The 23,327-nt window shown below is 53.4% G+C and overlaps 6 protein-coding genes across 6 annotated transcripts; 2 read left to right on the forward strand and 4 right to left on the reverse strand.

Annotated features, from left to right (window-relative positions):
- Positions 1-553: 553 nt before the first annotated feature.
- PFLUO_LOCUS9291 (uncharacterized protein) lies at positions 554-1,857 on the reverse strand (the record flags this gene model as incomplete). The annotated part of the gene is made up of 3 exons (XM_073787103.1): positions 554-1,178; positions 1,245-1,510; positions 1,561-1,857. 3 exons carry the CDS (start codon positions 1,855-1,857, stop codon positions 554-556), a joined length of 1,188 nt encoding a protein of 395 aa, XP_073643292.1.
- A 1,483-nt stretch (positions 1,858-3,340) lies between these two features.
- PFLUO_LOCUS9292 (uncharacterized protein) lies at positions 3,341-4,375 on the forward strand (the record flags this gene model as incomplete). Its single annotated transcript, XM_073787104.1, has 1 exon — positions 3,341-4,375. The coding sequence occupies one exon, from the start codon at positions 3,341-3,343 to the stop codon at positions 4,373-4,375; it is 1,035 nt and encodes a 344-aa protein (XP_073643293.1).
- Positions 4,376-5,761: 1,386 nt separating this feature from the next.
- PFLUO_LOCUS9293 (uncharacterized protein) lies at positions 5,762-7,598 on the forward strand (the record flags this gene model as incomplete). Its single annotated transcript, XM_073787105.1, has 5 exons — positions 5,762-5,875; positions 6,016-6,184; positions 6,249-6,397; positions 6,462-6,878; positions 6,939-7,598. 5 exons carry the CDS (start codon positions 5,762-5,764, stop codon positions 7,596-7,598), a joined length of 1,509 nt encoding a protein of 502 aa, XP_073643294.1.
- Positions 7,599-8,073: 475 nt separating this feature from the next.
- Positions 8,074-9,446, reverse strand: PFLUO_LOCUS9294 (uncharacterized protein; the record flags this gene model as incomplete). Its single annotated transcript, XM_073787106.1, has 2 exons — positions 8,074-8,929; positions 9,052-9,446. 2 exons carry the CDS (start codon positions 9,444-9,446, stop codon positions 8,074-8,076), a joined length of 1,251 nt encoding a protein of 416 aa, XP_073643295.1.
- A 5,499-nt stretch (positions 9,447-14,945) lies between these two features.
- On the reverse strand, positions 14,946-17,798 carry PFLUO_LOCUS9295 (uncharacterized protein; the record flags this gene model as incomplete). Its single annotated transcript, XM_073787107.1, has 1 exon — positions 14,946-17,798. One exon carries the CDS (start codon positions 17,796-17,798, stop codon positions 14,946-14,948), a length of 2,853 nt encoding a protein of 950 aa, XP_073643296.1.
- Positions 17,799-20,524: 2,726 nt separating this feature from the next.
- PFLUO_LOCUS9296 (uncharacterized protein) lies at positions 20,525-22,768 on the reverse strand (the record flags this gene model as incomplete). Its single annotated transcript, XM_073787108.1, has 11 exons — positions 20,525-20,537; positions 20,597-20,739; positions 20,802-20,815; positions 20,889-21,108; positions 21,191-21,498; positions 21,570-21,850; positions 21,907-21,948; positions 22,009-22,056; positions 22,109-22,172; positions 22,238-22,696; positions 22,765-22,768. The coding sequence occupies 11 exons, from the start codon at positions 22,766-22,768 to the stop codon at positions 20,525-20,527; spliced, it is 1,596 nt and encodes a 531-aa protein (XP_073643297.1).
- Positions 22,769-23,327: the final 559 nt, after the last annotated feature.

Here is a 23,327-nt window from a genome sequence, read left to right on the forward strand (position 1 = left end):
TGCATTCAAGCGCAAGGGCTTACATTGGGTTGATTATATTGTCATTTTGGTGCGACTAATGAATGAATGGATGAATACATCAATGGCCCCGAGAAAAATGCAAATGAAATAAAGAATCACAGACTACCAGAATAATGCTGCACCTAGTAGAAGGCGTCAATCCACAGCACGACTATGCCTAGAGCGTTGCAATCACTGATAGACGCATTCTAGATCATTAATACAATTCAGCTCATAAGGCTGAACACGCACCCCGGCAAATGTAAGTATCGCTAAGATTCTGAGAGCGGACCCTTGTCAAGCCGAGGCTGCCCCATCATCAAACCTGACCAATCGCAAAAAAAGTCATATCGGCTGCTTGTGCCGGTCATAGAAGCTACGTACCATGTCCTTTCTCCTTGTGGTCATGTTGTCTCAGATAACTCCTCGGCTACGCTGCTTGAGACTCGATCTAGAACATTGATATAGGAGCAGAACAAACGAAAACATTTAACTAAACAAATATGGATATCTATCTACACATAAGCTCATTACTCTATCAGAAAGCACGTTTTTACTCCGCATCCAGCGGCGCCACAGGCGGCTGGTCATCAACCTGGATACCACCGCGCTTCTTCTCATTGCTATCCCAGAAAGGCAGCTTCCAGCCACCCTCATGCTCCGGAGTCGCAAGCCACAGACGCATCAGATGGCGGCGGGGCATAGGGGGCGCATGGTCCGTGTAGGCAGTGCGCGCGTGGAAGATATGCGAGTTGGCAAGGAACTGGATGTCGCCGACGTCCAGGACCATGTGCAGCGAGAGGCGGACGCAGGTCTCCTCCAGCACTTTCAGGGCTTCCTGCTGCGCGTCGGACATGGGCGGGATGATGCCCGCGTCAGAGAAGCGGTTCAACGAGCGCACGTAGTAGGGATCCCATTTGGTGTACACGCGTCCGTTCTCGCCGCGCTCCAGGTACACCACGCTCGTGCGGATGTACTCGTCCTCGCCCTTGCTGGTCTCGCCCTTGCGGTCGAAGTACCAGATCGGCTCGGTCAAGGTCTTGAGGATATCGGGCCGCTCGACGGCCAGGGTGTTGTAGACGTGATGCGAGGAGACGAGGTCGGACTCGCCGCCCTCGAGGGCCTTGGCGATGCAGAGAAGACCGACAATGTCGGAGTCGTCGGAGTGGAAGAATTGGCTGTAGATTTTCCTTTCGTTAGCTTGTTGCTCTGTTTTATGAGCAGGAAAAAGGCAATTAACATACCGAGCATTGGTCCGGTAGATGCGCACTTTATCAATCTGCTCCGCATCCTCTCCGAGATCCTTGACGTGACCCAGAACGTGGCCGCGGCTGTTCTGGCTGACGAAGTAGCCCAGGTACGTGCCCAGACCCATGTATGCAATAGCACACTTGTGGTTGCCCCATTTCTCGACGGGGAAGCCCTTGAAGAGGATAAAGCCCTTGCCGTCAACCAAGTCTTTGCGCAGTGTCTCCAGGAACGGCGCTAGAGTGGGGAGAGGGAAGTTGCTCTGCTTCTGGTTAGTACTGCCTGTGGAAACAAAACTAGCTTAAAGCTCACCTTGGAAATGCCGGTCAGCGGGGTCTTGGACGCAAGGAAAGCATCCGACGCCGCGCTAAGTTCCTCAACCTGGGATGGGGTGAAGGCATGCGTCCACTTCTCCGGGTTATCGTGGTAGTCCTCGGCTTTCCAGACGGTAGGGCCGGTGATCTGGCGCGGGAAGCGGTCAAAGGGGTGGATTTGGTCGTATAGCGGGGGGTGCTGGCCGGTGGTCCTCAGACCATCGGGGAAGAGTTCCAGCGGCGCATCGAGCCTGTGGGATGCGGTAGTAGCGGAATCGGTGAGTGCGGGGGCCATGGTGTGTGTACAGGTGCGAGATAAGAACAAGATGGGAGAAACTTTTGCTTAATTGAACACTATCCGAAAGTTGGGTTACATGGCTCTATTTATGTTTTAGGAGGAAAGCCAAGATCGTCAGTGCGGCACAAAAAAAAGAAGGTCCTAATGCCTGATATCCAGAGTGAGGAAGCGAGTGGGCTAAATGGCGTGCGAGGACCGTGATTCGCAATCCTATAGGCGATAACAGTCGTTTGGCGACGACCCGAGTTTCAATGAGGGGCATAGAGGGGCGGAATGAAAGCCGTGGCACGGACAATCGCTTATTCTGAAGTTCTGAGCGCCTGTTGTGGGCTGATTGGGGGGTCGGGGCTAGGATGGCGCAATTTGCGGGGGTTGATGTTGTGATGGCCGCCCATAGGCCGATCGCAACTTGGCGCCTTTTTTTCCCTCCATGAACGCAATTAATGGTGCGTCACTGCAAGATCTTTAATTATCTTTCTCTGGGGTACAGGGTGATGCCATTGCATGCACGATGGGATCGAGGGAAAAACATGTTAATCATACTTGGGTGGAGGAATGGTTACAGTAACCCTATTTGTATATCGGTAGTTACAATTCGGCCGTGGGGTTGCACTGCCATGACAGCGCCATGCTTATTATTGCTCCATCCTAAGCGTAGATAGTTCTTCACTCGGCCGATAGTTCCACATCTCCATCTCTCCAGGATCTTGACCAGGATGTAGGGATCTTCTAGGCCTGTCGGTCCTGCATCAAGTAACCGCCACGAGGGGATCCATTATAGCCCAAAAGAGCAATACTCCAGGCAGATCTGTTCATCTGAGTGAGGCAATTCGATATGGTGTCAATCATTTAGAAGCCGTTGTCTCGGCCGGGTTGCTGGCCTGTCAACCTTTGGTCAATAATCCTCGCATTGCCCGTTGGGGTTGAACAGGCCTCGGGATCGGCTCTTCTCTCGCCTTTTATAACACACACGTGGACCGAGCTGAACATTGATTCAATAGCAAACGCTTGCTGTACTACTAACTGCTTTATCACAATTCTAATGGAGTTGGAGGCATTGCGCCTCCTCGGGTCACTTTCTCGAGCACACTCTCGAATCGAGTCCCATACAAGAGATGACAAGGGACGCTCACTAATCGCAGAAAATGACAGCCTTTAAAATACTGTTTTCGACATCTTCTACACTCCTTCAGCAGTTATATGAAAAGAACAAACCGCTTCACGCAGACAAGGATTCAGCTGCCTGATCTGGGAGGCGCAAACTCCACCGCATTATTAACGAAAATCCTTATCGGGCATTTGGATCCGGCCCCACGCCCTATCAGTGGCATCAAAGATGCAGTTTCTTTTCTGCCATCAATGACTCAACCTGTAGCGTTCAGCATCTCTTCTTACATTCTCTCTTTTTGCAAAGGGCTTCTCTTTCTCACTCCTTTTTAATCAGCACTCATTTCGGTTGTTGCAGCGTCCAAAAAAGCATATGGCACCACACAAGATCCATGTTGCCGTCCTAGACGCCGATATCCCATGTCTGTCCGTTTACAAAGCTCGGGGACTCTATAGTTCTCAATTCCGCGATCTTCTCCAGACTGCTGCCGAGCGTCTGAACCAGAATCCGGCCAGCCCGCTCCAGAAAGGACCGCTTGCCGTGCATGTCACGGCCTTTGACGCCTGGGGAAGATCGTTGCCACCTCTCGAGTCTTTGCGCGCGAGCCCACGATCCTTCAACGAACATCATGCTGGCGGGCCCTTGGGACATATCGATGCAATCTTGATCACCGGCTCCGCGGCATCGGCGTATGAAGACCAGCCCTGGATTCATGGCCTGGAATCTTTCATTCAGACGGTGTATACGGATTTCCCGCACGTCAAGATCTTCGGTTCTTGCTTCGGCCACCAGATCATCGCTCAGGCGCTACTCTCTGCCAAACTGACGACTCCATCCTCTGCGTTCCACGTGGAGCACGCGCAGACGGGATACGAGATGGGCATCGAACCAATCACCCTACACCCGTCTTTCACTGCGCACTTCCCACCTCTTGCGCGGGCATCATCCCAGTCCCCATTCCGCATCCAACTCATCCATGGCGACCAGGTGGTGCCTACACCTGAGGCGTTGGCCATAGCCAGAGGAACGAGCTCCCTAGTGTCCCTGCCCACACCGTGGATGAACATCGGCAGCAGTGCCCAGTGCCCGATTCAGGGTCTGTACTGCCCCGGCCGCATCCTGACGTACCAGGGCCATTTCGAGTTTGATACTTTTGTCAACAGCGAGCTGTGCCAGGAGTTTGGGCGGCGGGCTAACTGGCCGGCAGAGTTGGTGGCTTCCTATCTGGAGCGGATTTCCCGTGCCTTTGTCCCTGGCAAGGAGGATGATGATGACTCCAAGGCTGCGGCGGAGGCGGTGCTACTGTTCTTTGCGGGCGAGGATATCGTTTCCAACGGTCAAGTAGGGCAACATGTTGAGACTAGTGGTCTGATCACACCTCCGCTGGAAGAACATGTCATGGGTTGAGAAGATATACATCCTAGATCGATAATCCTGTCCCGACCACCGGTTGAACCTGGCTTAGGGTTACCAAAGGTTCCTGACCCATTACCCAGGGGTCCAATCCGGACGTCTCTCTCCCAATGGAAGAGACTGAAACATAAACCTTGCATGGCCGTGACGACGCCGGCATGCAAGTCTACCTACTTCACGTCTGGGGGTCAACTACATTGTCACGTACATACCTACTTCTACTACCTACACAACTTAATATGGACCTACTCGCCCTCCCTGTCGTCTCAGGCAGACTTTTTTCACGCTCTGCACGACTCTCCTTATCCGGCAAGGCGCCGTTGCCGCCCAGCCGCTACGCCAATGACAACGCGGACAATTGAAACCCGAGTCTCCACTTGGGCCAATCAGGCTACTTTGCTGCTGCTCTCCATGCCTTGTCATGACCAGGTATTACAACCGGCGCGGGCGTTACATTGAGCTGAACGGGCTCTCACTCATGGACGTCACGGGTATCTCGGCCTCCGGAGTGCGCCGTTTTGACTCCTGGCCTTTGTGGAGTGAAAGCTAGTTTCTATGGACAGCATTTCACTCCCGTAGGGCATCGACCCCTACCTCCTGAGGCACATTCCACAGGTTCATTTTTCTCCGGCCGATTGTATTGTACCGTAACGTGGCGTTCGCCACCGGAGCTCCCCTCCTTCGACCTTAGAGCTTCGGAGCTGCGGAGAGCTTTGGAGGGGCCGCTGATAGCGCCTATCGTTGGGCAAGTGCTCGCCTGCCCTACACGGCTGGGAGTGTCGGCTAAACCGAATGCTTCTGGAAGATTTATGTAGCTCTTTCTCTATAGTTTCTATAATAAATAAATCCGTCCTTGGACCTAGTAGTTCTGCCCTCGGAATTATCTCCAGAGTTTCGCTGGGGAGAATGGTACGGGACCATACCTTACCCGTGATCCAACTCTCCCCTGTGTCCTTCAGACGGACGGGATCTGGAAAAGAAACGTCTCGAGAGGATGCTCTACGAATTTGTATTCCCGAACCGAGTTCACACGCAGGTGGACAGAGTATAAGCACTAGGTCTCGAGCTGGGCCGGCAGCTAAGCTTGTAAAATTACCGCGTAATACCCGCATCGTACATCGTCCAATGGCGCCGAGTACTTGTCGTTCTTCATGGCCCTCTCTTCTTCCTCTCTTCTCACATCCTCTCAACCCCCCCGGCTTGGATCTTCCCTTTCCCAACCCCCACCTCCGAAGCATGGGCTTTTCTGGATTTTTTCGTGCTTTGCTTTAATCCAGACTTTCCAGCTTGGGTCTTCCCTCTCTCCCTCTCTTTCTCTTTTCGAGCACTCCCCCCTCCTCTCGCCCCGCCCCCCAGGGATCCGACCGGCTTCTATACACCATGCCTCCCCGAAGCTCCCTGACCGGCTCTTTTTCGGTCACCGACGCCAATAATGAGGTGGTGTGTCCCTTGAAGAATAACGACGGCTCCAATTGTCGCAAGCGATGTCTGGGAGTAAGTTACCATTGCCCCCCCCCCTCTTTCTGGGCGACAGCCCAAGCCCCCTCCTCCTGCAACGGCGCATGGCGATCAAGCCCCGAGCACCACGGGAGAGAGACCAAACCCCCACAGGAACTGACTCGGCTCCCCTCCAGGAAAAGCGCTATCGGTCCATGCAGGAGCACATTCGACGTGCGCACCCGAACCACTATATCCCGAAGCTCCCGGCTACCGAAGAGAGCTTCCTGCTGATGGTCACCACCCCTCCCGAACAACGCGCACAGCTCTCCCCCCCAGAACAACCCCAGCCCCGACGCCGAAATGGTTAGTGTGCTTCTGAATCTTTGTTCTTGGAAGATCGGATCCGGATACTGACGGCTACCCACAGAAGTGGAGCGGGACATCTACGTCCGGGACGCCAGCTCCCCGGCCACTCCTCGAGCTCTAGATGAACCTCACCCATCCGCAGCTACGGCGGCTGTTGCTCTGGCAGAATTGCACCACCACCGGCTCGCCTCGGACTGGGATACCGATATGGTTGGTTTCTTTTTTTCTTCTCTGCGCAGGCTGCTTTGTCCATTAACCTGTGGGAAATTTTCAGGATACTCATTCCGATACCGACGTGACCCGACCCGGCATGCACTCGTCGATTGAATTACCGTCTCTGCGCGACCATTTCAAACAGGAATCTCTGCCGCCATTTGCTTCGTCTCGCCCGCGGGAGCTTCTTCCATCTATCTTGAATCACTCCCCGCCCGGTCGCTCATCCACTCTGCCTCCCATCCAGCGGAAAGAAAAGGTTTCGCGCCAGCGCAAGTCGTCCATCTCGCAATCGGCGCGGAAACCAAAGCATGAACGGCCCCGATCGAAGGATTTGGGCAGGCGACCGAGCTTGGGCGATCGCAAAGCCCTCTCCGCAGAGCCGCAAACGGCTGCGTGGGCGCAAGGCAAGCGCTGGGAGGACCTCATTGAAGCAGCGACCTCGGCTACCGAAGTAGATGATGAGCGACATTCAGAGGTGAGCTTTTTGTCCACAAATTCCATGTAATCCATAAAATGTTAATGTAACTCCCGCAAGGCTGGTCGTTCACCCACAATTGCCCCGCTGTTTGCCAACGTGACATCAGCGCCGAAGAATCGGTCCTCGCTCCCACCGGCTTTCCAGCCGACATCTGGGCTACCGCCTCTTGGCTCACATCGGCCACCATTCCCTCCCCATTCTTACGCCGCCTCGCCCCTGCACAAATCATTGACACCGCCGCCTTTTGAGAGGGGCCGTGATAGCGATTTGGAACCATTCCCATCCATTGAATCGTCACTCGATTCCATGTCTACAGCGTCCGGCAAGAATTTCACGTCTGGGCTCGCACCGTCCTCGAATTCCGATTCCAGTCCGGTGCTGAATTTAATTCCCCCCATCAACCAGCGACAGCACCATCGATTCTCCAATCCGACTCCAGCATCCTACCACAACCGGGAAATCCAAATTTTCTGCGCAAATTGCAAGCGCCCTTGGGCATTGAACGAGTGTTATGCATGTACGGAGTGCATCTGCGGCGTCTGTCGAGACTGCGTCAACATGTTCATTTCGAGTCCGCCTGTTTCGTTCCGAAGTCCGGGGAATGGCGTGAACAGCATGCCACCCCACGGTCCGACCAGCTATCCAAGTGCACGTGGGTGTCCGCGATGTCGAACGGTAGGAGGCAAATGGAAAGCCTTCCAACTGGACTTTAAATAATTCCGATTCAAGACGGACTATGCCTTTACGGATGTTACGACTTACGTTCGAGAAAAATACGTTCCTTTTCTTTATTTTCTGATTCATCGATCTCGACGACATGGCATGATCAATGGTCCCAACATGGCTGCGGCAGGAAATTTACCCATGCATTTATTTCTCGGTGCAGGTTTCCGACAGTCCAAAACACACGAAACAAGCCGGTCTTCTTTCGTTGGAGGGTTCTTATATATTTCTTACCTATTCTTGCGGCAGCATTTTGGGGGGGTTTTTTGTCTATTTTTTTTTTTTTTTTTTTGGTTATGTTATGAGTTACGTGCAGATTCCGGATGTATTTGATTGCTTCCCCATTTTGACGCGAAGTATATTTGCAACTGGGGGGTTTCCTTCCATCTTGCTGTTATTATAGAAGTGAGAGCATGGCACACACGCGCACACACACAATCCGAGTTCTTGATTTCTCAATCTTGTCTACCTACTCATCCCAGATCACACTGCTCAGTCCCTCCGTTGTACCAACCTTCCCAGGCTCACCAACTTGTAGGATGGCAACCTGCTCACCCAGAATCCCAGACTCCCGATCTCTCCGCACAATCGCTACCGTCGCGGATGCCTGGTTGCCAATAGCCACCAGATCACCCGCGCGGTTGATCGCAAACGTACGCGGTACCTTGCCGTGCGCCGGCGTTTTATTGCGCAGTGATACCAGTCCACTGCGCGGCGAGCGGTCTAGCATGACCATGGAGTCATTCTTTCCAGGGAATCCACCATCACTCCGAATCGAAACATAAAACGCATTTCCGATCTCCCTGATCTCAGCCGGCGTTGCACCCTCCGGCATCTCACCGTTGGTGTACGGCACGAGCGTCTGTTTCTTGTAAAAGCTGATACACCCAGACCGCGAATACGCAACATCAAACACCATCATCGTGCCCCCAATCTCATTGACAAGATACATCATCGTCTTCCCAACCGGCGCCCACATGTGTCTCTGCGCATCGCCGTCTCCCGCAGATACCCACCACGGCTCCTTGCCCGTGCCGTCAGTCCAGAAGACGCCGTGGCGCGGCCCGCTGCCGAATTGTATCTTCACGCTTGGGCAGCTGCTTAAATGGCCCGTCGCGCTGTTGATCGCATACACGTGCAGTACGTCCATGCCTAGATCCGGGCTGATCAGGAATGTTCCTGTTGGGTCAAGGAACACTTCGTGTGGGTGCGGCGCATCTTGTTGGGACACTGCGCCCGGGTGTTTCATGTGAAAGTGGAACGCTTGCTGCGTGGATGCGTTATCGTGGAGGGGGAGGGCGAATGTTGATACAGCGGAGCCTTCGCTGGTTGGAGTTAGTACTGGACAATTCTTCAACGAATAATGTATGCATCTCAGACAAGAACAAAAGAGTGTCCTAGAGGGGGAGAGGGAGTGTGTGTGTAAGTGAAGAAGAGAGAAACATACTAATGCGCAATCGCAATAAACTTCTTCCTATTATCCCCTTCATAGATAACACTATTCACACCACCCCCTATCGTCTCCGTCGTAGCAAGCTCATGCAGAACGCCATCCGCAGCTGCGTGGTACGCCGTGAGAGAGCCGTGCGTCGAGGGGTCGGACGTGCCGCTCTCGTCGGAGCAGTACAGCGTGCGCGTGTGGGAGTCGAAGGTCAGCCAGCTTGGCAAGTCGCCGCAGGTTTTGCGGGTGTCGGTGACGGAGAAGGCATCCCCGGAGAGGGTCAGCGTGTAGACATTGCCGTTGTAGTGTGTTGCCCAGAGGTGGGATGGAGCTGCGAGTGCTGCTGTTGTTGTTATTGCTGCTGCAGAGAGAGTCCACAGCAGATGGTTGAGGAGATGCATTGGGTTGGGGGATTCAACAATAACAATGTTGCATCTAGCTACAGACAGAGATAGAGACGAGAATAAGACCGAAGTCAGGTAGGAAGGGGGGGGGGGGGGGGGGGGCCGCGGTTAACTCGTGCGGAGTGGGTAGGATAAAAATGAATGCTATGTCTGGGCGCGTTGTTGAGTGGGATGATCAACGCGGTCGATGGTTACATACAGATCAGCCAGCTCGAGTCTCCATGCTTGCTTGGCTTGCTTGGCTTGCAACGCGACTCGGTCCGTGCCCGTAGGAGGTGCGGAATGGATCACCCCCCGCGTTGCATCATTGTGGAGAGGAGGTGGAGTGACTGGGAGGGGTTGGGAGTCAAGGGGGTTGTTTGTTGTGGAGTTGGACTGTTGTACAATGGTTATTTAGTTAGTTAGTACTTGCGAACGAACGCTAGAATAGTTTAGCAGAATAGTCACATCAAAGATGGGCATTGCTGCCGCCAGATAGGGCTCGCGATGTCATGTGAGATTCATTTAACAACAACTTGGGAAAGACAATTCCCATAAATATAAGGCAGTATGTAGCTGAACCAATAGTGGGCCGCAATGTTAGGACTATCTAATGCAGCTCTCTAAGCGAGCAATAGCTCGGCAGTCGGCAGCCAGCAGCTCGGCTAAGAGTATATAGCTACATAAATAATTCTTTCGTCTATATCTACTACATGCAAGCCATCTAAACCAAGGTGATCACCGTATAACACCCATCATTGTTCGCCAGCTCGGTCTTCATCCCGTCATCTGGCAACACCGAGTACAAACTTCCATTAGGGACCAGTTCTGAACCAAGATCTCGTAGGTGTTTCCATTATATCGATGCAGGCTGAAGCCTTCGCGGATCTTCTGTGAAGTACACCCACCCGCTGCAGCGTGTCGTCGAAGACAAGCTGCTTCGGAGTGTGCACTTTGACCGTCGGCACAACACACATAATATCACTCCCATCCAGGGTTGCGGACCACGCCGGCCCATCACGCGACGCCATGCTGCGGCCTGTGTTCGTCCGGAACATGGGCTGGATCGGTGTGTAGAGGTTTACAGGAAAAGAAACATAATCCGTAAGTTCTCGATCACAAAAAAAAGCTTCACCTGAGAGTCTGTCCCCGGGTTCCAGCATTCATTCGGGGCGGGTAAAGCTGCATCAATAGAACAGCCCATGAAAATAAGGGATATACTTGGAAAAAACCACGTTGTATGTCTCATATTTTCTGTATTTGCAGCCTTCTATGCTCTCTGCACTACAAACAATTGCGCCCAAAATAGGAACACCTGATCAGGTTAGTTTGATATAGCACCTTGGTTTTAGCCATCGAACCTCCATGCGTCTTTTTCGTCTCGTTGATCATACACTGGTGGCAGTGCCGTCTTGCTCAATAAGCCTAGCGCCAGGTGATTCTCAAGGAGATCCGGGGCTTAGGGGCATGCCCTACACACAAGGGCCTGCTGGCACGTGGCATGTACTGATACAAGAATTGACGATTGGCGCCTTGCCCTCGCATGTTGCGCGGGCGTGGCGACTTTAGCGGTGGATCTGAGAAAGATATTCATCCCTGCTTTGAAGCCGGATGTTTCAGACTGTTGCAACTTGTGATAGGAACGACTTAGCCGCACTCAGTGTTGGAGGTCAAAGCATGGCGTCTGGGAATTAAGCCTCGGGTGATTGGAGGGTAAAGAGACTAAGCGGAAGACGCAGTGTATCCGATCCTATCAGGAGTAGGTTATGGGGCTAGATCTGCAAGCCTCAATCTTCCCGCGGCCTTAGTGTAAGTCAGTTGGACCTCATTGGCTGCGCATAAAAATGCGGCACAGTCACTCCTCACTTCACCCTCAATACAAGCTCTCTACGTGACGTATTTCACTAAGGAGAATACCACATAAGGAATCTTACATTTACTTACATGTACCTATCTGAGTTAGAAGGCACTTCATCCTCCGGCCCGCAAGGACACTAATCATAATCGGTCAGAAGATTCGTTTCCAACTGCGTATGTAGTAGGGCTGAATCAAAAGCGGCCATGAACATAGCTAATGGAGAAAAGCCTCAGTTTTAAATTGCCATTGAGGAGAGGAGATCCCATCATGATTCATTCAACTTGAACATCGGACTGGGATAGGCACAGCCAACCCCCTTTAGGAAGACTAACGTGCGCTGACATCAAGGTGTTCGTGATCACCGCCAGTTAATTTGCCTTGAGGACAATATTTTACTAGCAGCGGCATACGGCGCAGTCAATTCCACTCGCCCCCAATCGCCCCCATTCAGCGCAATACTAAGTAGGCAAGAGCAGTCACTTCCCACGTGGCAAGGACATCCTTTCTTGAGATTAGCCTCAAACATGTTCATCGAAGCATTTTGTTACTCTCCAGCAGTTTTATAATCAGAGTGTTTCCCACTAGCGGCTAAACATTTTTCGGCCAAGTGTATGCTATATCTTTTGTGCTGTCTACAGGCCATCTACAAGTCTTTATCCGTATAATTTGTTGAGGGAACTGCTGTCGCCATCGATTCCCATCGTGTGCGGCTGGTCGATCTGCAAGTTGGCTACTTGCGTAATGTATGTTAGAGTGTTTCACTATCCCTGCAAGCCATGTGTATTGTGCTTGCAAAGTTTTGATGTATTCTGTACCTACCGCCTCTTATGGCTAGCCGATAACCTTGGATGGGAGTGGATCTGCCCTTCACTGTACGGGGCGTTATACTAGATGCTTGTCTCAAGAGCGAAATGGCCCCATTCGGGTTGTAATCTGTATCGATTTATCTTGGGTCTACAGGTTTAAGATGCGGCACGGGGCAACTACCCCGGTCAAAATGGAATCATTGGGTGTCAGAGGCGCGGTCGATCTCCCAACAGCATCTGACCAAGTCTTACCAACAGGGCGGTCAGGGCTAGACCTTTATCAGGGAAAGTAAATTTTCAGGCGCTTCTATAAGAAAGGGTGGGACCAGATCACTTGAACTTGTTTCCCTCTTCAAGCTTCGAATCTCGTCCCATTTTGTGACGGGGCCACCTTTGCCAGTCTTCCAAGGAAATTCTTTCATACCTGATTCTTACACAATATCCTCACAAGACTCTGCCTCCACCTAGTAACTCCAACACGATACCATGACGCGGATAGTCTGCGAGAACGAGTGTGACGGGGAAGACTCGAGTGAAAATTCCCTTTCTGTCACTTACACACCCAGAACTCGACGCGTCAGCATAGCAAAGAAAGGGAAGCGAGTTCATCGATGCAAATATCCGGATTGCGACAAGGCAAGTTCTGAGCACTCGCACATTTGGCCAACGTTCTGACCGTCCTATGTATAGGTCTTTACCAGAGCGGAACACAAAAGACGACACGAGATGCGCCATAGGGCTAAGAAGCTCTATCACTGTACCCATATCGGATGCACGGTCGCTTTCGAACACCCCCAGAGCTTGATACAGCATCTGAGGTAAGTGATTCCCGCCAACTTCGCATCCTCATCTCACATACCAATCTCACAATGATTACAGTCAGCATGAATCTCTAGATAGCCAGTCTATGAGAGCATCCCCTCATGTGGAATCCAGCCAAACCAATTCCGAAGAACGGTCTGAATCGGCGTCTTTACCACCTACGTCACATCCTAGGATTACCACGAACAGGAGCAATGAAACAGATGCGCCGACCATTGCCACTGCTGAATGGATCAATAATCAAATCTATGCCACTGAGAATATTCCAGTATATGACGCCCGAATTTCACCTTTTGAGGTGCAACCTGCTTCCTTGCCCAACGATGCCTTTCCAGAGGTAGTGGACCAAACATCTCTTGCCCTTGCTGGCCAGATACAGGACATCTGCTACAGCCCAGGGGGCTCGACGACTGTCTCTTCCTTTCAGGACATCAACTCAGCTATCATGTATCAGATGAAGACAGAACTATCGCCATTAGAAAACTCGACGCAACTACCACTACCGGAAGTATGTGCACGTCCAGATTCTCTTCCTATCTTGAAATAAGTGCTGATTTGGCTTCTATCTAGCCGTGGCAGTTTACATCTCCCAATGCCCCCATTGCCGAGACAGGCTGTATGTGCCCCGTGCATCAGATACATTGGATGGTCCAAGACGAGGCCGCAATAAATCTAAGTAACGTCTTGAGGCAATAAACTGTGGGATGCCAACATACGTAGTTTATTTGAAAGTTGCGAAGTGCATGAATGCCCAGATATCAATTTACGCGCGCAAAAATCCAACAGTCTAATATTTAATATCATCAAGTACTCTTCTCAGTTATTGTATTGATTCACAATAAGCTACAAACCGTCCCCGGACCTCACAACCAACCCTTCTTTCATTGCCATATTGGTTCTCTTGTGATGTTGAGAGCCTCATCCCTAAAACCCACCGGAGCCAACACATAGTCACCGTATCAGCCTCAATCACCCGGGTGCAGATGTACCTTTTCATTCGTTTTGTTTTACACAGCCATCTTCGCTGCGGCACATATGCACTGTCCGCGCTGCGGCTGAGCAAGTTAGTTGCCTACCATCATGCTAGCCAGCTCTGGTAATACATTTACAAACAAAGTGGCAGTAAGTACACTAGTCATGTAACTAACAGAGAAAATAAATCATTCATTTCAAGAACCCGGGCGAACTGCACAATGGCTGGTAGCGAGCAAGGATTAGAGACGATCGTACCTCGAAGCGAGTTGAGGGCGCTAAGCTAGTGGTCACACACGTTTTATGTAGGCGGGATCCGCCCCCGATCGTCACTCCCCCTCACGCTAAAAAAATCTGTAAAGCAACAAATGACGAGGACTCCAACTCTTGATATCCTTGTCGAAAGTAGTCAGCTATGAGCTTTATGAATTCATCAGAGTGCTCGGATTCCTATTTTAGGTAGAAGGATGGAAGGATGAAGATATCCAAACGCAGGAATCAATATTGTCAGAAATAGCTTCCTAGGTTGATAAGTTGATAACAAGGAGAAACAGATAATTGGCAGACAGTCAGTGCAACGCCATGGCCGGTCGTAAGCGCATCGTTCGAACAAGAAACAGGAACAGAATCAAAAAGAATCAAAAAATATCACCAGCCCGAATGAAGAGATAATTCCATACCACCCATTCCCATAGTCGCTCGCTGGAAAAGATAAGATACACACACTCATTGACGGAAACAAAGACCAATGCGCCGGATGGCAGATAAGCATAAACAAACAACAAGATAGCAACACAATGAGAGAGTGAGAGACATGCAACGCAATGATGCTGGTATCATGGTCCGTCGACTAGCGAGACCAGTCCGGTCCCAGATCCACTGGCACTCCTCAACCCAACCCAAAATCACCCTTTTTTTGTGGTCGCCCGCGGCCATATATAGTCGTACAGTACGTAAGCACGTAGCGGACGAGGGGTAACAAGAAAAGATGAGAATAATCATACACAGGAGGGAGGGAGCGTGCGACACTCCACCCCAACCCGGCCCAGCTCGAGTTTTTTATCGACCGAATTCAGTCCACACCATGCTCAGCCAGCCAGAGGGGATGCCGACTTCCGAGGGCAGATTTGAGGATAACTGTGTCCAGTCACCTGCATCCAAGAAGGCGAGGATATCGTCTCCGCCAAGGCTGGTTGACCACGCACTGGTGTCAGGACCCTCCATTGATGTCAGAGGGGGTGAGGGAGCGAGTTGGGTCACAGAGCCTGGCGGTGGGAGGAGAGGCCCGCTGTGCGAGGTGGCAGCATTGATGGGCGGCAGTGCCTGGGAGTACGGTGGTGGCGGCGCCTGTGGGCGTGAAGGGAGCCACGAGTTGATAGGTTGTAGGCGGTTACTCGTTGCGGACAGCGAGGGTAAACCAGGAGACGAGGTATACAGAGGTCCATCGGGATGGTGCTGCTGTAATGATGGGAGCGAGTAAGGGGATTGAGATGGCATGGGACGGCTGGTCGGAAGCGGCAGGCTTGGGCGACGGTCTCCTTCATGACCTGGAGGAGGCATCCCTGGGCTGTTGATTGGCACCCAGGACTCGCGACGTCCACCAGCACCATCCATTGGATCTCCAGCCTCCCCCGTTTCGCTCTTGACAGCATTGCTGCCAGCATCACTGAGGTTGTTGGTCCGATCCGGCATCGGTTCCCCGGCTGCGAGCGCCGCAGTGCCATCCTCATCAAACCCAGAATCTGGCAGCTGATCTTCCATCGTCCCAAAATCAAGGAAGAGTTTTTCGAGCAGCTTGAATTCTTCTGGTCCGCCACCGCCTTGTCGGAACCCGTTGGTGACAGGGTGATCTGACGCATCGGACATGCTGTCACCCCGATTGCGTGAGTGTCGACGGAGATCACGCTTCGCCTTCGAGAAGTAGCTGTTAAGGCGGTTCAGGGTGCGGAACCAGCCTGTGGCCATCTTCAAGCGTGGGCGCATCTCTCGCAGGATATCTAGAGATTTGCGAACCTGCGCGGCCCCGGGTTGGTGACTGTCATGGTTCGCTGGGGGCGGCTTGGCTCCCATGAGGCCGTCTGGGTCCAGGTTCGGGAAGTGAGTGCCATAAACACCGATGAACGCAGCGTTGTAGATAGCAAAACCAACCAGGGGAGTGTCAACGAGCGCGCCGCGGCTTTGGCAGGTGGTCACCAGGTCGATCATCTGGCGCGCCGCCTTGAAGAGCTCGCGCGCGCTGTCCCGCCAAAAGTCCTCGGGTGCCCCGCTCATCTTGTCATTTGGGAGCAGGGGGTCATCCAATGGGCCGACTGGTTCGTTGCAGCGGAGGGGCAGGAACGGGACGTAGGCACGATGGAGGACAATCACACACAGAAAGTAGACAACATGCATGACCGTGTACGATGCCAGCGTGGTCTTGTACATGATGTGCGTGTCAGTATTCCGCAGCGAATACTGCAGATTGCGGGAGAGGCCATCCTGGAACTCATTCAACTGCATGCGAATCGATGCAAAACGGGACTCGGGATGCCAGGGCGGGTATTGTTCGGTCCGGCGGCCACCAGCGCAGGACCACTTAGTGATGCTACCCCAAATGCGAATGATCCGGATCACTCGACTGAGCACCGACTCTTCGGCGCCGACCTCCCACCGGTCAACCTCGTCCTCGCTCGAATCCTTGCGACGGGAAATGGGAGACCATGACTTGCCATCAGGCGTGCCGTTCGCAACGGGGAGTTTCTCATCACCAAATCCTAAACTTTGTCGGATGCTGGGAATCTGAACACCCTGAGATCCAAAGCTCTGGGGACGGCGCACGGTCGGCTCATTGAGCCGGGCGGTTCGTACACGCTCACCGAAGGCAAATGCGTTGTCGCTGGGGAGTTGAATGCCTAGTTCCTTGACTTCGATCATGCGTGGACGGTACTTGCCGCTGCTGAGGCATCGGTCAAGTAGGAAACAAGCCCAAAAAGTGCGGCGCTTGGTCTCCAAGGCAATGATGTCGTCGGATGTTTGCTCTTTGGGTTCAACGCGCCGCGACATACCAAAGTGGTCGATGTCGGCTTTGAGGCTTGGCGAGAAGCGCGGCGCATCACGCGATGGGAGTTCGTTTTCCAATTCAAAAGGCAGACCCATGGCCTGCGCCACCCGGATGGCCATTCCTACGTAAACCCAGGCGCTCTTACCGCGGCACATGCCCCATTCGTGCAGCGCCAGCATCAAGAGAGCCTGCGTGCGCGCAAGATCGGTGATGGCAAGACTTGCGCCATCAATGCCGGCCAGCCGGCTGCGCAATGCCGTCGCATAATACTCGGATGCGGCAAGAGGATTGGAGGGGTGACCAGGTGATGCTGGCGAGTGGTAGGAAACCAGCGGCGGGTGAAAGCGCGCAGTGAGCGCCAGCACTCCCAACGGAATCAACGAAGCCGAAGGATCTGACTTGGATCCTACGATCCGCGAGGGGTCTTGCCCATCGATCACCGGGACCGAGGGCAGGGGAGCTGGCGCAGACAGCTGGCGAATCTGGCCGAGGAACGTCGCAGGGTGAAGGAAAGGGAGAAGTGTAGCGAAATGCGACTGGAAGAGATCAAAGACGGCTTCCCAGACCTTGGTCGTGAGAATGGACGAGTCCAGCGCATCCAGGCCGGCCTTGGAGCCCGCTGAGGCGCCCGACATGCCGATCGTCTTGCGCGAGCGCTGTCGCTTCGGGCCATCCCACTCGCCATTTCGGTCCTCGCCGTCTGCTAATGCCGCCAGGTCCCGTTTGGCGCCGCCGCTCACACCGATGGCCGGGGTTGGGTAAACACAGTCTCGACCTGAGGACTCGCATGCGCGACAGGTGGTGTCGATGCCGGCATTGACGCATTTGATCTTGCTGCGCCGGCAGCGGGCGCAGGCGATGCTGGACCGCATCGTGGGTGTAAGTGTAATGTTTAGGCAGACGCGGGCGTGCACTACTTCAGTGCGAAGGTTCGGATCGTTCGCTGGGAGCGCGCTGCAAAGCCCATCTACCGCTTGCGTGTCGCCGGGGTTCAGCGAAGGAAGGAGAGGGTTCAGGTGGTGCTCGGGACTAAAGCCGAGCAGGTCAGGATTGCAGGCACTGAATGGGGCCGAAAGGATCCAAGAAACGTACCGGGAAGATGAATCGCATGGATGGAGAGGAAGGGGTGGAGGGGGGGGGGGGGGAGGGAGAGAGAGAGGAGGGGAGAGAGTCTGGGGAAAGAAGAAGAACAAATCCAGGGAAAAAGGGAGGAAAGAGCGAAAGTGTGGGGGAAGACAGAATAATACACGGGGGTACCGGACCGGGAATGGCGAGCGACGAGACAGAGCGATGGGTAGTCGGGAAGGAACGGAGTGTGGCCAGACGCCGAGCAAGTGGCAGGCCGAGCAAAAGAGCCGCTGGGGAGCGTGAAAAGTGCGGAGGGCGTGGGGAGTGACGGGGGTTCCGGGTGCCGAGACTGCTACAGCCAGGAAGGAAGTAACCTACGGTTTCTTTCTCCCCTACCCTTTTCTCTCCCTCTACAGGTGTGTTACCCACACGCAACACGACGGTTCTAGTCTGGCCCGTCCCTCAGTCGGCTCCCTCCCGATCTCTTATCCTCTCGGGAACGCCCGAATAGGCAAGGAGGAGGACCTGTCCGCCGGTGCACATGGGGCGAGGGCGCGCCTCGGGTATTCCACCAGCCAGCCCATCGGTCCAATCGCCGGGCCCTGAATGCGCCCCCCCGGGGCTCCCCGCGGGGGAACAGAGATCCGTATACTCTGTCCCCCAAGCATTGTGAATCTTCTCGATCATCCTGCCCATTATCGTGATCCGGCCTGTATTCGCGAACGGGCCGTCCAGCCCAGCCAGCCAACGGTTAGCGAATCTGGACAGCCAGCAGCACATGCACCCGGGAAAGTCGCACACCGAGTTTTTCCTTCCTCCCAGCATTCCGTCTGGGCGTTCGGCCCCGTCCGACTTAGGCCCTGATTGGGCTCCGAGACAGGCGAACCGACGGCCAACCCCGCATTCGCTTTTCGTTAGGTAAATCGCCCGATTCCGTACCGTGGCTGGTCAGAGCACAGCTCCGACAGCGCAAGGCCAGGACAGCAGCAGCAGAGGAGTTACAGCAATCAATTGGACGAACCCTATGACTATTGCAGGGCATTCTTCCACAATTGATGTGATTGATGTGCCCCCAGATCTCACGGCAATTCCTTGCCTCGTGTCAGACGGTCGGTGGAGTCGTCGCCGGTGGATATCCGGCGCAAAAAAGGGACATCCACGCCGAGTGTGCCATGTGGAGAAGCTTAAAAGGGAAGCCCTAGCAGAGTTTCCAAGTCCCGTACCACCTCCCAGTGCGACGGCGTCATCTCGGGGGCCTTGGCTTTTAACTCTCCTTCCCCTGGGAGCGAGCCACTCGTCGACAGGTGATTAATATTAAATACAGCCGGGCCTGGGCGAAAGGCGCCCGAGAGCTGACCCTCTGGATCTGAAAGGACAACACGCCGGCCCCTTCTCACGGACCTTTCTCTTCCTCCTTCCCCCTTTCCGTCCGATCCCCTTTGCGCGCCTCATTACCCGATCACATCAATCACCATTCGGCTGCCGTGCCGCGATCCGGATCACCGAATCGGTGTTGTGCGCATCCAGGCCGTCTGGTTCTGAAGCCATCCGCGGGCAAATCAACACAGAAGTGGATGGGTCACCAATTCAACTTTCCGGGCCTCCCGTATGGATACTAACTCCAATCCCGACCACACAGGATCTCTCGGTCGAGGGTCACCCGGAGCCTTGCCCTCCGCGCCGCGGAAAGAGGGCCGACCGAAATTCAACGGGATGTGACCAGTCCACCAATCAAGTAGTTGGCAAAGCATTAGGCTAAAACATCCAGCCCGGCTGGAACACTAGACACATTTAACAAGTGACCGTCCTCGTATTTATACAACTAGTGGCGCTGGTGATGAGGATGGCCCGGTCCAAGAAGCAAAATTCGTCCGGAGCCCATCCCCACATCGGTTCGGTTAAAAGGTTATCGCTAGGGATCCCGAGACCGGGTCGGAATTGGGCTCGCTGGGGCGCGAGCAATTACTAAATTTCGGGCCACGTTCAACTGAGAGTTCCATTTAGCCCTTTGTCTCTGGCCTCTCTGATGGGCCGTATTGATGATATAACGAGGTTTCCTCCTGCGACTTGAGGCTATCTTCGGCGTCTTTGGGCTGGGTTTTCTTTCGGTCGGGGCTCTTGGCTTGCATTTAGCCTGATCGGAAAACCCTCGCGATCAATGTCTACAGTATTCACTGGTATAACCGGCCAGGTCTATCTGTGTTTTGTGAAATAATATTAAAAATAAAGATTTTATGGAAACTGAATATACTATGGACACTACTGGATCTTGTTATGTATTCGACCTGCAACACAGCACAACACAAACCACATCAAGGGGGGTATAGGTAGTCATCAAGTAAAGCAGCAACAAAAGGAAATAATACAATGCCGAGAAGAGAAAAGTGATTGGGGGATTGGGACCGAGAATAAGAGCAGAGAAAAGAGGCCGCAAATAAAAAATCGAACCATCACAGGCCACCCACTGCTTTTGAGATCCGTGCAAGCGGAGTTAACTGTCGTCAATCCCAGCACCGCGTCCAGCCGGCGATTACTCGTAGAACCTAGCAGACGATCAGAATCAGAGGCAACACAAACATGAAATCAGGGGTGATAGGCTTACCAGCCAGCAACGGCGATGATCAGATACATGGTCATCAGCAGGACACCCTCCAGCCAGTGCGACTTGCCGTCGGAAATGAGGTAGTTGACGAGAAGAACAGACACGAACAGCAGGACCACCTGGAACGCATCGAATTGGAGAGTCTGTGACAGTAGTTAGCTAAGTGATATGGTCCACATCGAATTCGAAATCCCTCGCTGCGTACCATTGCCTCTTTGCCTGCAGACGAAACAGTTAGCCCTTGTCACACACGGCACCAGAAAGAGCAAGAACAAGAACAAGAACGACATACCAAGAATCCAGCCGAGAACAACAACCAGAGGCAGCACCAGCAGCGCAATCTGCATGCTCGACCCAACTGCCACGCCGATCGCGAGATCCATCTTGTCCTTGCAAGCAACTGTCACGGCGGTGGCATGCTCCGCCGCATTACCGACAATAGGCAGCAGAATCAATCCAACAAAGGTTTCTCCAATGATAGTCGTTTTAACCAAATCGTTAATTGAACCGACCTAGATCAGAAGACATTAATATCATACGCCGCCTGTAAATCACCTCCGAAAACAGGGACAGGACAGCTCGGTAAGTACTCACCATGAACTCGGCGCACACGCCCACAAACGCAGTAGCAATGCACAGCGTCAAAATGGCCGTCAACACACTAAGCTGCGGCTCCTCCTGCTCGTCGTCGGGATCGTTCAGTGCCATGTTCTGCGCTTCCTGGCCGCCCATGGTGGCGCTCATCTTGCCCATCTGCGCAATGCCGCGAGTGGCGTCGCCCTCGCTGACGCGTTTCCCGCGCTTCTCAACCTTGGGACTGGGGCGGTTGTAGATCTCGGTGTGGGATTTGAGCTGGAAGAAGAGGTAACAGCCGTAGACGATTAGGAGGAGGATGGCGGTGCCTATATGATTTTCAGGGCGTGAGCGTTGCTCAAACCTGGAGGTTGAATGACACTAATAATAGAATACATACCTCGCGAGAGAGGAGTGACTTTATCTTTGGCCGAGTTTGCGGACCAGTGGAACGCGGTTGGGATGATCAGACTGGCTACCGCCAGAGCCAGCAGACTGGCGGCCGTCTGCGCGACGATGGGGTTGAAGTGCTGTTCCAGACGGTTGACACCACCGAAGAAGAAGCACATGCCCATGACCAGCAGCAGATTGGAGAGCATGCTGCCGATGAGAGAGGTCTGGACGATGAGGACTTGATTGTGGGCCAGGGCGATGATGGCGACGATCAGTTCGACCGCGTTACTGCGAGAGTTAGTGAGGATTCCTGCAGTGCGAAGGACCGAGTGTGCGGGACATACCCGAATGAGGCGTTCAGGAGACCACCGATCGTTTCACCGGTGCTATAGCCATCATTAGTTAGTCTGTCTGAATGTGTCGAGTCGCACTGAGGACGAGCATACCGTATGGCAATCTCTTCTGTCGCATAACTAAGCATGGCTGCGAGGGGACTTTGTAAAAAGTCAGCCGTTGATTTAGCCAGAACACAGGGGTTCGACATACATGATGGCAATAAAGTTCACCACGAAGACAGCGATGGGGTTGACTTTGACGAAATGCAGCGCAACTATCGAGGCCCGGCCGTCAGCACACATCCACACACCACGAAAGAGCGGAAAGCAGGCAACATACTCCCAACAGGCGCCGCGATAAACAGGACATTGATCCAGGAGTTAAAGACAGTCGCCTTCAGCTGACTCCCAAGAGTATACTTTTGAGGCGCAGGCTTATCCACCTCAGACGAGGCATCATCCTTACTATCATGGTGCCCAAATTTGCCCAGGAATCCGGCACGCTTACGCGGCTGGGAGTCCGGGGATTCGCCGTTCAGAGAACGCGAGGTATTGTTGATAGGTTCCTGGCTGCGCATCGATTCCGACGGAGGGATCCCACTGCCTGCAGACGGGGGAGGGAACGCGCTGGACTCGCCCAGATCCCGTTCGCGAGGCTGTTCCTCGAGCGGGATGGAATCCGCCTGTTGCGCACGGTTGAGACGGCGGCGAGCGCGGATCTTTTTGAACGGGTTATGCGACGGCTGCTCGCCTTCCTCGTCGTACCATGCCAGCGTGCGAGCCTGACGCCGATAGATGTCTAGTTCGTAGTGCGTTCAGTATGGCGGAACCCAAAACAAGTGCAAGAAGACAGCTGCGGCGACTTACGCATGGTGAGTGAGTGAGTTAATGGGTGGAAATGTGGTGATATCAATTAAATGCGTTTCTGTAGGAGATCCATGAGTATTTATTTCCTCGACGTTTTAAACCGGATTTGGGAGACGAGCGGCTGGGCAGGGTAGACGCTCTGATGGAGTACGCCACGGGGACTCGCCCAATCCCATTGAGCAGGAACACGTACGACATTAGGCCGCTGTAAGACAACTGTTGAGTTTCAAACGAGATTCTCCGGTTGTGGTTAGCGATGCGACACACGAGATGAAAGAACTCGAGGCGGAGCGTCAGCCTCAATTAAGCCACACGAGCAGTTGCGAGCACAGAGCACGGCGCAGATGTGAGGCAGCTAGGAGGGTTTTCGTTGCGAGACCCGGGATGATTCATGTACCAAAAAGGGGTCGAGGACTAGCAAGGGAGGAAGAGGAATGGAGTTGAATGAACCCTGAATCCAGCAATTCTTTGTCGGTGGGAAAATAAGAGACGGAAAACAGGAAAACGTGAGAGTGTGAAGAGAGAGAATGACGAGTATCCGCAGGTGAGTTCTTCGAGAGCGC

This window comes from Penicillium psychrofluorescens, assembly GCF_964197705.1.
Source record: "Penicillium psychrofluorescens genome assembly, chromosome: 6".
Classification (NCBI taxonomy): Eukaryota; Fungi; Ascomycota; class Eurotiomycetes; order Eurotiales; family Aspergillaceae; genus Penicillium; species Penicillium psychrofluorescens.